We start from the raw sequence: 14,785 nt of genomic DNA on the forward strand, positions 1-14,785 counted from the left end.
TTTAACCAGTGTTTATTAACTGGGTTTCATTGACTCAAGTGTAATTGATATTTTTTCTTTATCTGTGCATGTAAAGACCCATTCTAAACCAGTGGGAAATGTACAGATATTATCACAATAGTGAATGAAATGTCCTTTATAAGATATTTAACTTGAGATCAGGACTAGTCACTTGTTATTCATTGATTGGTTAGCTCTCATTAAATGTAAACACACTGTTGTGAGGCGACTGGGGTTCAGTAATCCTACTGTAATAGTAAGCGCTCACGATTACAGCCTTTTATGCTATACTCTAGAATACATGAAAACTTTTTACAGTGTGCTAACCCTCTAACAGTCTTAAAATTAAATGGATAAAAAAATAGAGTTTAAGCAGACTACTTTGAACTGGTGGTCAGTATTAACTAGCGTAGGCCCCACTGACCCCTGTGTGACCTTTCACCCTCTGCTTTTCAGGGAGGGCAGATAGTCTGATTAGGCAACACTGCTGCATTTTTGACTAGGCTTGAATATTAAACAGCCTGACCTAATCCCTCTGGCAGTCTCTGTTGCATTGGTGTTGAGTTATCCTTCCCCACATGGCATATTTTATCAATTTCCTCACCTGCTACAGCCAAAGACCAGGGAACCAATCAGACCTGTGCACCACTATGCTTCATCTGACATTACTTAATGGCAGTGACGCCAATGAGTAACTCTTGCAGAAACACTCCGCTGATCCTTTGAGTTCTTTTTAGTTCATGCACACGGCACCCTTGTCCCAAAGCAAGAAAAATTGAAGGCATCTGTTGGATCGAGATCAGTCTGGGTAAAACAACCAAGGGAGCAGAACTCCTTCATGCTAAGAGGTTTACAGTTTTATACTAATAAAACCATGCATCCCCTTGCAGAATTGCAGTTAGAGCACACACCATGAACACATTTTGCTAAGTTCAAAGTGTGCCATATAGCAGCAATGTATAGTTTTCGCTGGAGAATTTGGAAGTTGACGCTACTTCATTCAGAACAATAATAAATCTTCATGTTGAAGTTTTGTTAAAATAGTTTTTGTAGCCTTTTCCTACTGAATCAAATGGAATGATAACTTTATGGTCAAAGAAATATTGGTAGGCTAGTGTAATTGTGACCTTTGACCTCTGGAAATTGGGAGGTTTTTAGAAGCAAAGGTGCAGTGTAACACTCACCGTGTTCTGATTATGTGATGTTTGTTTGTATGGGTGAAAGATTGGGACACTGTTTTGAAATAGAATCATAATCCATGATTGAGTCAGTGCTGCCCACAGACTCATCGGAGACACAGACTGTATAAAAAAGATGGATGTAGTCACCTGTCCTAAACCATGCCCTGCTTTATTGTCCTTCTGGAACATCCACAAAATCATCAGATCACTCACCCCTGTTTTCTTTAAACAAGTTGTGTTACTTGCCACCAGTAATATTTCTTTGTTATGAACAGCATTCACAAGTAACAGCAGACGCAATAGGCAAGCAAATTGATTTGCTGATAATTTAAACATTTTCAGCTTTAAAATACCAAAATTATTAATTTCTCATGATAAGATAAAAAAAAAACTTTTTTTTTTTCTTTTTCGGCATCCCTGTCAGTTTCTGCTGCAGTTACTATAAAGTATTTGAAACCACTTCATTCTTAATTAATTTTCCTGGGTGTCCACTGAAAAAAAACCCCCTCAAACCCAAGATCCACAGCACTAGCCACAGTGTTGATATCTGATAATAATTCATTCTCAGTCCAGACTGCTCAGTTAGACTCTGTGTGTGATTTCACATGACTTTCTTGGCATCTGCTGCTTCAGGCAGGTGAAGGAAATGATTAAATGAGGTGGGGGTGGGGGTGGGGGGGTATGTGTGGTCATGTACTGATAGCATTTGTCCAAGCAGTGAAGCTGAGTAGAGGAATGCATTAGTGATTGATAAAGCTCACCATGCTGCTGTCATGCCCTCTCACTAATTCTCAGGCCTCAGATTTATTTACTCCAGCCCTCTGTAGACGCAAACCAGGCTGTCTGGTTTACACCCACACGAACATAATATAAACACACACAGATATGGAGCCAAACATGCACAGCCACAAAGACACAGAAACCCATATACAGATGTAGAGACCCAGGTATTTGTGCACACACACATGCAGGGAAACATTCAAATGCATTTAGAAGCACACAAGTTGGAGAGTCACTCATTGCCGGAACAAAACAGGAATTGAAGGCATTGCCACAGGTCTTAGACCACTTTTATCAGTTTAAGATAAGGAGACAAATCCTCTGAAGTCAAATAGTGCATAAAAGCAACCACACTTCCTGTTGCTAGATAAACCGCTATCAGTCTCCATCGCTCTATCCAGGTTCACATATTTTTTCCTCATTGCTGCATGATGTTTTATATCCCTGGGATGGAAAAAAACCTCTTTCCTCAAATCATCATGCCATTATAAATTATGAGGTTGTCATTCCATTTATTACCGTGAGTTAAATACAGTGACTTAACCATGTAATTCTTCATAAACAAACATGAGACAGAAAAGTTTGGAGCTGTGAAGGTGACGTTTTTGCACATAACAATAGCTTTGTCTGTTATGCAAATAAGGGTTGACAAAGGAACCAGATAATCTTGTGATTCTTTGCCTGACTGGCCAGAATAGACCCTTCAGTAAAACATAATAATTTCAGAAAACTAATACAGACAAAAAAAACCATGTTGAACTTTAAGGGAGTCAGTTTGGGTTCTTAATAACTTAACAATACACAAACTGTTGCACAGTGGTGGGAGGAAAAAGCATCTCAAATGGGCAAATAAGAAAAATGCAGAAACATAGAGAGCCAGAAAGAGAAAACAAGATGGATGTAGCTGTGACAACCTGACAGAGACTGAAGGCATAGACACAGATTTAGAGGTAAGGAATACGTGAACTTGAGTGGTAAAATACGTGAACGTGAATATATTCATGAACCGCAGCTGGTGACAGTAGTCTTTGTTAAGTCCAGGCTCAGTGAGCTCTGCATCCACCTGTTGCAGGTGTTGGTTAGAGTGGCCCTCGAACTGGCAGCAGAGATCAAGACCACAACAAGGACTGTGCTCTTTAGCTGCCGTCCAAGGCAGGACTCACTGCTGAATGTTATCACAGACCGCCACAACAGCATCACGACCAAGCTGGTAGGGCCAGGCTGGCTGGATAGTGGTGGTTGACCTTTCAAAATAAGAGTGAGGGTATTGTCCGCTAGGAAATCAAAGGCAGATCGTGGCACTCATTGAGACAGTTAAAAATGAAATGCTGAAAAAGTAGGCACCAACTATTCTTAGGCAACCATTAATATACCTGGCCAAGTAACCAACTACAGTATGTGAGGGGAAACACTGAAAAATGATCTTGTTACCACAATAAAGTAGTGCTTGAGATCTCTGCAATTTGACTATCCTGAAACTGATTTGTTTCTTTGACATCTCTTCATGCAATTACAGGTTTCATTCAGGCATGAATATCCTTCAACCCCAGAGAGTATGGTTCTTAATGCTTCCTCTGAAGCTTTGTCAGATGCGAAAAAAAAAGGATGTGTTTTAGATGCATGTCCAGCATGTAGGTGCAGCTGCCCCTACAGCAGCCAACAAGTGTGCCTAACATGAGTTTCACACACAGGTGGATTTTGTCAGCTGCAGTCTGTCTGTATCTACTCTATCCAAGAGTGACAGAAAAAAAAAAAAGAAACTAAAAATTTTGTCCCCATTGTCAGTGGCATTCTTTATATGTGCTTGATTGGTGCCAGCTTGCTATGGTTTTAATGTATTTTTTTAATAATCAGAGCTAAACTAAATGTTTATTAAAATAAAACTGACTCTTAAAATTGTTGTTGTTCTTTTCCGCAGATCACTGGACGGTGCTCATGGCCAGCTGCACGGCATCTGCCAGCGAGGACAAAATTGCACATTGCGTGGAGCTTCTGCTGTCCAGAAATGCTGATCCCAACATGGTGGACAGGTGAGGGAGGGTGCAGATGTGTTTCAGGTCAAAATATTTATGGGATTTTCAACACAGTACGCACAGTCACACCCGTTTTGCTGTAGGCCAAATAAAAACATTTCATACTTCTCTAGAACAGCGGAGGAAAAAACCGAGGTGCTGGATCAGATTTCCTTTGATGGTTCTCTTATGTTTAGCTGCCATGTGGTAGCATTATGCACCACTGTGCTCCATACAGTGTGTGTATATTTGTGTGTTTTGTTTGGAATGTCCTGTTATGGCATGTACATGTACAGGCGGGTATCAGACAGACAGACAAACAAACAGAGTGTGAAGCGTGGGCAAAAGGATTTTTACACACTTTATTGAATTGAACCCAGTCAGTGTGGTATTGGTAATTTGTTGGCCCAAAGCCCTGGTGTGTAGGTAAGAAAACAAAGCAACAGAGCAGGCTTTTAAGCACGGTGGTGCAACTGAAAAGCTCATCAAGCTGCATTGATGATGGCACTGCCTCTTAGACTTGCCCTTGGTAATTAGCAGTTTTCTGTCCTCAGGCTGTGTCCCAGAATATTTAAAGATAGCCTGTGTGCAACCACTCATGAAAAAATCTGGCCTCAAACCTTCTGAACACAACAATTACAGACTGATATCAAAGTTACTTTTCATAGGAAATTGTTTCGGTGAATATTGTCTACAACTTCCTGAAGCGTTACATCAGAAAAGTATCTTTGAAAAATTTCAGCCAGGTTTTAGTCTCAGCCAGTACTGAGACTATGTTTATTAGGGTGACAAATTATATTTTAAGAACTGGTGATAATAGTAAATATTCTGTTCTTGTGCTACTTGACTTATGTGCAGCGTTTGATACAGAAGACCATAAAACATTTATCGAGAGGCTGCAACAAAAAAGTCGTATTACCACTGGTCATCACAGCTCTCCTTACTCTGTACTAAATTGTGGAGTCCCTCAGGGTTTTATATGATTGGGTTGAGGGTGCAGCGCCCCCAACCTCTGGGCAACCATTTTTGGTTGCAAGGCGATTGCATAGGGGACAACCTGTCTCGGTCCGACTCAGACTGACTGCACTCATTCTCAAACAGACTGGTGAAGGTTTGCTATCTATTTTATAAACACAGACAGATTGCCAAAATGTTGTAATCAGTCTGCGCTGAGTGCGATTTGTCTGCTCCATCAAATAATGAAACACACAAACCTCAGTTACTAAGGTTTGTGGCATGCAATTTACTGTAAATTACGCTAAATTTAACACCGAAAAGCATGTCTTATTTTGTAACCAATGTGTGTGGCAATTGCTGCTAGGAGTGTTTATTTATTTGGAATGAGAGGGGGAGATGTTATCAGAATGAGTGCGTAATTGGCACAGCTGGATGGCTCAAAACTATGAGCACTGTGCCAAAACTTTGGCTCCGTCCTGTCGGCCTGAGTGTTGAAGCCGAGCCCCACGTATTCCTGCTTTGCAGTAATACTGGGATTTTGATGAAACACAGCACAACTGGACTGAAGTTAGCGGAGCATCGTAGGTAAAGAGCTACTGTAGGAGGAGAATCCTGAAGCAAGACACATACAAGGAAACATCAGTGAGCAGTGTGTTCGAGTGTTTCAGGCTTTTAGTCACATTTCTACGCAGAGGTCAGCTCTCCCTGTCTTTTCTCAGCAGTGCGCACACACAGAGCAACATTCATGTTTCTTTCTTTCCCTTTCCTTGATAGGCACTGATACATACATATGTCAAAATACAGCCATTAATGGGACTTTGTTATTATGTTGCATTAAATTAATATGTACAATATTCCCAGTCTCACACTTCCCTCTTCAGATGCTTACAATCAGATGCAACAATACAAATGGATCAACGCGCCAGAATTAAATCCCACATCCACTTAGCATTATTTGACCAGCTGTGCCGCTTAGCTTCAATTTTTAATATTAAAATAATGCCAAAATTCAGTATTAATATTACACTAAAGTAGGTTCCTGAAGAAAAAAAAACAGTCTGCTTTGGTGACAGATGTTTTTCTGCTTTTCTCCAGCTCATCATCTGCAGTGCATCACCCTCTTTTTAACCCACATCTGTAAATCTCTGTACAGGAAAGGACGCATCTTCTTCCATTTACTGAGATCAACAGCAGACTTTATAGTTTGAGAGCTAATAAATATGTGAAAATGATTTGGGTCTGTAACGTGTTTTACAGCATCTTGGGCTGTAAATGATGCAGTCAGGTTAGGGTTGATCTTGTTCACCCTTTTATCATAAACATATTGATTGTTCTTCAGCCTCCTCTTATTTATCTGAACTGCCATGCTGTTTTCACAAAGAAACACATGTAAAACCTTTGATTGCATTGTATTTCCTTAGTACATTGCTCATGACCCCATTTTTGAGCTGCAGATTTGCGCTGCTTTTGGTAGAATGCTGATCATGGAACGAACTAGCAGAGTCTGTTTTGTTTATGAATTTGGCCCATTTAGATCTGGCCCAGTCTGTGGCTGAGAGAGTTACGGTTGATGTGTGGATTCTGCTTGCTCATCTGGTGATGAGTCTGCACCTGGCTCTGGTGCAGCACTACACATCTGGTGTAGATAGTAGCAGTCTGATTTGATCTCACTGCTGTTTTATCCCTGGTTTCTTGCTGTCTTGATGCACTAAAGTCGGTTTCAAGACGGCAACTGACTGCAGGTGGTCTCAGACCTGGTCCCTGTTTTTGAAGTGACTTTTCAAAGGCAATAATTTTGATCGTGCAGCAGCCTCGCTTGTTTTCTCTAGTGTGATTGTAGTCTTAAGGAGGAAAAATTCTGGACTGTTGCTCAGTAGTCCAAAATCCTCTTTTCAGATGAAAGTAAATTTAATTTTTCATGTGGAAATCAAGGTTTTAGAATCTGGAGAGTGTTTGAAGTTTTGACTATTAGGGGTGTTGTGTCATCTGCTGGTAAATGGACTGGTTCTTAGATACTACTACTCTATATGAGCACTCAAAGCGCTTTTTATAACATGTCTCATTCACACAAGCACTTTCTATGTCTTCTTTCTATCTAACATTCACGCACAGCCACGCTCCGATGTACACATACAGGTTCAAAATTTTGCCCAAGAATACTTTGGTATGCAGACTGGAAGAGCCAGGGATCGAACCACCAACCATCCAATACCTCCTGAGCCACAGCCACCCTGGTGTAGGAGCTGGTTGTTCAACCGTGTTTTCTAAAGTCCAAGGTCAACACAGCTGTCCACCAGGAGATTTTAGAGAATTTTATGCTTCCATCTGCTGACAAGCTTTATGGAGATGCAGCTTTCCTTTTCCAGCAGGACTTTACACCTGTCCACAGTACCAAAACATCTGACCATGTTAGGATTGGCCAGCCAACTCACCTAACCTGAACCCCAGAGGAGAAGCTTTTGGGGTACAAGAAGAAGATGAGTAAGAGCTAACCCAAAAATACAGACAAGCTGAAGGTTGTTGTTAAAGCAGCACCTCAGCAGTGCCACAATTTGATCACGTCCATGTCACACCCCAACAAAGTACTGAGTGTATGAATGAGCATTCTTTTCAGAAGGTGGGCGTTTCTGTATTGTAAATCCTTTTTTGATTAATCTTAGGAAAAATTGCAATATCACATATATAAGTGCCTCGAACCTAATTGTGGCTGTGTTGCTTTGCTCACGTTGCTTATGTGCAGAAGTTAAGAAAAGTTTGACTTTATGTGCACCAGACAATCAAATGAGGAAGTCGATCACTTGAGGTGACTGTTGTGATTGGGCGCTATATAAATAAGATGGAATTTAATTGTGAAGACTCATCACTTGTATGTGCAGAAATGTTAGTAATATGCAGGTAGTTTGGCTCATGCTAGCCTTAAGTGATTAGTTTTTGTTGTTATGACAATTGCATCAGCAGAGATACCAGCAAATGCCCAGCACGCCTGTCTTCAAGTGGAAGCAGTGCATACATGTGAATCCTATCTTAATGAAATAAATAAAATAAGAGCTAAATAGGTTTTTGAGCTGTAAATTATGTGCATATAGGCCGGTAGCATGACACACACATGTATAAGTGTTTTGCACATGTATAAATTGCAAATGATTACAATTATCCTAAAAACTGAAAAATTTGTTTTATTTAAAGAGAGAAGACAAAGCAAATAAATAAAACAAACAAAAACGCTGCACAAACACTTCCAAAACACCTGTTCTGTGAATTGATCCCAAACCCTGAAGAAACTATTTTGGGAGTTTGTCTTTTGCCTTCTGATATATTGATGGCTAAATGTACAAGCGACTGGGTAAGTTTGGGCTCCATCAGCCTTTGCAGTGATTGGATATAAACTCTGGTTTCCTGCCTCAGTAAAGAACTTGAAAAATGTCCTCTCGTGGAAAAGATTGAGAACAGATCATTCTTGAAGCACTTTTACTGATACCATCTGTGGAATTTTGCTGTGTCAAAGTGTGGATGCAGACCCCCCAGTGGTCTTCTTGTTTAGCTTTCCCTAATACACTGCCACACTGTCACAGCCAGAATGCCAGTACATGCACGATACATGCCACCTGAAACCCGCTGTTCACACACACACAGACAGACTGTAGCATTAGGAAATTGATTGGTTCCTTCCCAGACAAAATATTTGAAGCTGGATAATAAGACACAGAGATGGCAGATGAAGGGAGGGGGTGCGGAGAGGGGCCAATAGCCCCCAACATTGGGGAAAAAAGAATGTGAGGTTCATGTGGGTGCAGAGGATAAACCTTCCCCTCCTTCCCATTGCCTCTTACGTCTGAATATCAAACCAGTGATTAACACCAGCTGCTCATTCCTCCGTTTTAGGGTAAACAAGCATTCTGTGTCATCTCTCACAGTCCTGCAGGAGCATGATGTGGAGTCCATTGCCTCCATGTGTCCCCTTTTTCTCCATCCTCACTGTGCCGATATTTGCTAAACGCAGCAACTGCATTCAGCATAGAAGGTGAATGTGCACAATGCATAGGGCTCATTCAGAAACATTTTAGTGACTTTTTTTAGGGTGCATTCAAAAAGTATGCAGATCCCTTCACTTTTTCCAAACTTTGTTTTGTAGTAAAAATATTTACTTTATATTAGTATTTATTTTATTAATTTTAATTAGAAAGGAGGCTGCAAAACTTCTGATGACATTGAAGACTTTATGAATGGTGTTATACTCGTGCCATGAGTATAACACCATTCTATAGAATGTTTTTTCTAAAGAAAGTTCTTTGAACTTGGTTTGAGTCCTAACATGCCTAACATGTTCATCCAGTCCCCTATAATCTTCCATAACTTTCTGCTTGAAAACATAAAATTTCCTTATTTAGACATAAGAAAGAAACACTTATTACTTTTTTCTTCTTTTCAGTGAGGTTTGTGCGCCAAAAGAAAACCTCCAAAGGAAACACTGATTCAGAACCCATTTACGGCACATAGATGTAAGACCCAATCAGAAAGGACTGTAGACGGGTCAGTGATCCCTTGGCAACCCAAAAATTTTGCAGCCTCCAGCAACCACTAGGTGTTGGCATTGGTGAATGTGCATCTTTCCTTAGTGGCAGGTTGTTACTAGGCCTGTGTAACTGGAGCGTTGCCTGGAATTGGAGTTAATTTAAAAAAAAATTTAGATTGTGTCATAAGACTATACTTCTGTGGAGAAACTTGGAAATGTCACATAGTCACACAAAGTTCAAGATGTCTAATACTGCAGTTTTGAAAGGCAGAATGTTTGCATATCATTTAATTTGAAAAGTTACCATTCAGACTCCTGAAGGCTTGCAATACTTGATTTGTACTCCTTAAGAATGTACAGTTGTGTGTGTCTGTGCGCGCATGCATGTGTGCGTGTGTACCTGCGTGTGTGTGTGTGTGTGTGTGTGTGTGTGAGCATGTGTGCGTGCGTGTGTGGACAGCTGGGCTTGCTGAGCCTTGGCACCTGTGGGACACGGTTGTGGAGGGGCCAGAGTTACCCCTCCCTACCGTCCACGCTGCTCCCCACTGATCGTCACTGCCACCCCTGGGGTGTGGGTGCCCGTGTTGCCGGATGTCTTGGCGTGGTTTCTGACCCACTCCCTCGGCGGCTGTGGCCTGGGGGTGGCTTGGGCCTCCTTGGCATTGGGGGGGGCTCTGCCGGGTGTGGGGCGGTTCTTGGGCGCTTGGGGCCTCAGGGCCCGCATGCTCGGCTCGTGCTGGGGGTGCCGGCCTGCGGGGGGGTGGGCTGCTCATTGCCTCTGGCTCTAGGGTCTCCCTCCCTCCTCCTCTGGGGTATGCACTCAGTTGCCATCAGGATGTGTGGCCTCAGGTCTTCTGAGCTCCTAGTGGGCTGTGGATGGCCTGGGTCCCCTGGGTCCTTTCCTATTTGCCTCTGGATCGCGGGGGGCATTGGTTGCAGTTCTTACCCTCATTGAGTACATTACATGACAGAGGCGCATACGCACATTACTGCAAACAGCAAATTGTGTGTATGTGTGTATATGTATATGCAGTTGTATAGACGTGAATGTGTGTATGTATGTATGTATATCTTTGAGTATTTTTTTTTTTTTTTTCTCCCCCCTCTTCTCTTTTCTCTTTCCCTGTTGCCTGTCAGGCCTGGCATAAATAACTAAATAAAAAATAAAATACAAACATTAACAAGAATAGCCTATAGAAAACTTAGAGCTGTTCTTGTGAAAGCAAATATGTTTGGTACATCATTGCATTCGGATCATTGTTCCGATTGCGAAAACAGCCAGACATGACAGGCTAAAAAAAAAAAAAAAAAGAATGTACAGTTGCAGAAACATCCATGGTCAAAATAAATGTTAAGTACAAAATGCATTAGTCAACTGAAGCTTCTGCAACCACATATTGGGGTTGTAATGGTATGTTCAGTCCAAGTGACAAGCGAGGTCTGCCCTTCCATTATGTGCACAAATGCAGTCAAATTGTTTTTGGACTGTATGACAACTCTAAATATTCCCCCCCGCCAGCTAATGGGAGAACTAGTTTAGTACATGAACACACTATTTTTTAGGTCTTATCAGTCTTAGAATTGTTATTATTTGTGTCCTTTTTTCCTGTCTGTATTTAAAAGCAAAGTTGAATCATACATCTATAATATGTTAGTCATCTGTTTGTGATTAAGAAGAATAATAAGAAGAAACATCCTTTATTGTCCCACAGAGGGGGAATTTGGGTGTAACAGCAGTTTTTTTGCCATAGGTCAGTTAGTTCACTCACCTTAGGCAGATAAACTATATTGACAAAAGTGTTTGGTTGTCTGCCTTCACACTCATATGGAACTTGGGTGACATCCCATTCTTAATCCATAAGGTTTAATATGTCAGCCACCCTTTGCAGCTATAATGGCTTCAACTCTTCTGAGAAGTCTTTCCTCAAGGTTTAGGAGTGTTTTGGGGAATTTTTGACCATTCTTCCAGAAGAACATTTGTGAGGTCAGACACTGATGTTGGACAAGAAGGCCTGGCTCACAGTCTTCTCTAATTCATCCCAAAGGTGTTCTGTCGGGTTGAGGTCAGGACTCTGTGCAGGCCAGTCAAATTCTTCCACACCAAACTCACTCATCCATGTCTTTATGGACCTGCTTTGTGCACTGGTGTGCACTCATGTTGGAACAGGAAGGAGCCATCCCCAAACTGTTCCCACAAAATTGGGAGCATGAAATTGTCCAAAATGTCTTGGTATCCTGAAGCATGAAGAGTTCCTTTCACTGGAACTAAGGGGCCAAACCCGACTCTTGAAAAACAGCCCCACACCATAACCCCCCCTCCACCAAACTTTACACTTGGCACAATGCAGTCAGACAGGTACCGTTCTCCTGGCAACCACCAAACCCAGACTCATCCACGGGATTGCCAAACAGTGAAGCGTGATTCACCACATGTCCAGTGATGGCATGTGTTAGACCACTGCATCCAACTCTTTACGCTTGGTGATGTACACTTGTGGCCATGGAAGTGGTTGGAACACCTGAATTCAAAGATTTGAATGGGTGACTGAGTAGTTTTGGTATTATAGTGTATTTACCTCTATTCACATCATTCCATATAAGTTTATGTCGATTTGCATCACACAAAAGCTTTGCTTTGAGTTTGGCGTAAACAGAGCATCTGACACATTTGCGTGGCTGCTTCTTTACCTTTTACAATTCTTAGAACTTCTTTTTAGTTTTGAATTTTGTCTTGCTTTGCATTTTAACTCCTCTGTACCTCACAGGTACCCATAACAGCCATCACTGCATAGGTTGGCAACAACAATAAGACCTTTATCTTTAATCTCATTTATAGGTAGGAAAGGTGGTGAGTCATTATTTCGCAAAAATTATATTGTCAGAAAAGAAAAGATATCGTTCCACACCTTTATATTATTTTAGTCATCGTAACATTTTAAGATTGCCTTTGTGGAATGTGTTTGATTATGTTGACCGAGGTACAGTGAGTCAGATATTTCTGGAAGTCATTTTTTACACTAAACTGTCTGCATATTGATCAGCTGACACTTTGGGAACTGTCCAAAACTCACAGTGTGAAGGATACACATACACAGAACACACAGAAATGGTCTGCGAGTGACCTTGAGGCTGTCTCACAGCAAAACAACGCTTGGGAAAATACAATAGCAGAGGGCATGAAAGCAGAAACTTTGTGACACTTCCTATCTCTGTCTCTTGCCGCTCTAGTCACTGATTGGTGAGCACAGGGGCATGTTACTCGAGATGTTGTTGTAGCCATTGTCAGATTTGTTTGAGTTCACATAGAACATTAACTTGTGATTTCTAGGAATTTGCTAAAGGAAGATGTAGATGCATTTCTTGCTTATCATAGATGGTGTTCAACACAAACCTCTGACGTGCTGCGCAGATTTACACCTGTTTGACAAACATCACCTCTGTCTAGGGGCACTTTTAAGTTCAAGATAATTTGTTAACACTAATATCAACACCTGTACTGCCCACACAGTTTTAACACAGGTAAAGCCAGAAGACTTTGGGCCAGAGTGACAAAATTGTAAATAACTTTTAAAGCTGGCTCCCATGTACACATGTACTTTGTCAACCTTATATAAGCAAACCCTGTATTTTTATATATTAGTCCAACTGTGAATCAACTGGAGCGTGACTCCCATCCTGTCTTTTGCCAGCCTGGCCTTTTGAATTATGAACTACATGTGAATTATGGATTGTTCCTTAAAATGTCTCTTCTCTCTCTGATTTTCACACACACAGAAACAAACACACACCTCTCCATAAAAGCATTACATGAAGTGATAAATTGGCCCCTGAACTTTCCCACCCTTTGGATTGATGTATTTTTCTCACCTGCTGTGTTTGAGTCACAGGTGATAAGAAGAGGACGTACTGTACTGTAGCAGAAATGATTTTATATAAGGCACGCTGAGGGGAAAGTATGTTATCTTCACTGTCACAGTAGTTTTTAATAGATAACTACCCTACATTGTTTTTTTTCTAATTCTTCAGTCTGTATTTAGTTGTGACTCAAACAAAGTTCTGTTATAAGATACAAATTTTGGTGACCATTAAGTTACGTACTGGTGGTGTACGTAGAACGTGACACATGAAACAAACACAACCTGACATTCGCAGGGGGATGATGAATATGAAAATCAAAAAACATTGGGATTCAAAATAAATCTTGAAAAAAAAACATATAGATGTTAATAATTGCTGTGTGTGTGATGATAGTTGTGCAAAGTTTAATTGAGATTAGCACACCCATTGAGGAGATGCGTATATACATACACTATGATCATTATAGTAAGAAATTTAAAAATAACTGCACTAATAAGCAATAAGGGTCTGGATTCTGGAAAATAGTGAAACCTGTGTATTGGTAGCAGTGAAGATTGATGCTTCAGTCTCTGGCTTCTCCAATCTGCATGTCATCTAATGACTGTTTAGCTTGTTGTTAGCTTTTAAAATTTTATCTGCATTCATAAACATTGCCCATCAGACAGGAAGTCTTGGCCTGGATATCCACTGGCTATACCGCAAGCCCTAAAAAATTGACTGTTGTCCAAAGGATGAGTCAGCTGACTGAGGCCTCCCAGACTGCTGTTCCCAGAGTCCAGAATAATGGCAACTTTTCAAATATTATTGAATGCACTACTTTTATAGCTATAATAAGAGATAGTAGTGCATCAAATGTATTTTGTTAGTTGGGAAAAAGTGGAGGTACAAATAGCTGTAGATGTTTAAAATGTTTGGGGTTAGTTTCACTCTGTTACTCTGGAATCTCTACCTGTTGCCACTGTACTGCCAATCAATCGTGCTCTGTAAATAGCATACCTGTAACAGTTCCTAAACCTCACACTGATGCCATAGAACTTCTTGTCTTGTCTGACTTACAGTCCCAAAACATCTCATTTGTTATGGCTCAGGAGTTCAAGTGAGTGCTCTTAATCAGAAGGCGGTCCGATCTCCAGGTCCTCTGGAAAGATGCTGAATGCGTCTCTAGGCATGAGGGTGATGTGCTTAATGGCATAGAATAAATTGAGATATAGGTGTGTTTGTGTGTGAATGTAGTTTATAGTTTAAAAGCCCTTGGAGGGCTTAGTAAGAGCAGAAAAGTGCTTTTTAAATGTGTCTGTTAACAAAGACATAACACATATAAAAGGAGTAAATCACCAATCACTTAATCACTTGTTGAATGAACATGAGCCTAATTTAAGCAAACCTTTTGAATATTTAAAGACAGCAGGTGATATTAAATACTCAGATACACTGAGCTCTTCAACTCCTCAGTTTGGACCAGATTAAAATTCAAGTGAAATGGT

General features: G+C 40.8%; 1 protein-coding gene across 1 annotated transcript in view; it reads left to right on the forward strand.

Annotated features, from left to right (window-relative positions):
- The window catches only part of asz1 (ankyrin repeat, SAM and basic leucine zipper domain containing 1), a 43,599-nt gene that overhangs the window by 3,534 nt on the left and 25,280 nt on the right, over positions 1 to 14,785 (forward strand). The window contains exon 4 of the mRNA XM_030731045.1: positions 3,880 to 3,991. Within this exon, the coding sequence (XP_030586905.1) occupies positions 3,880 to 3,991 (112 nt within the window). The remainder of the gene's footprint in view (positions 1 to 3,879; positions 3,992 to 14,785) is intronic.

The sequence above is a fragment of the Archocentrus centrarchus genome, chromosome 6, assembly GCF_007364275.1.
Source record: "Archocentrus centrarchus isolate MPI-CPG fArcCen1 chromosome 6, fArcCen1, whole genome shotgun sequence".
Lineage (NCBI taxonomy): Eukaryota > Metazoa > Chordata > Actinopteri > Cichliformes > Cichlidae > Archocentrus > Archocentrus centrarchus.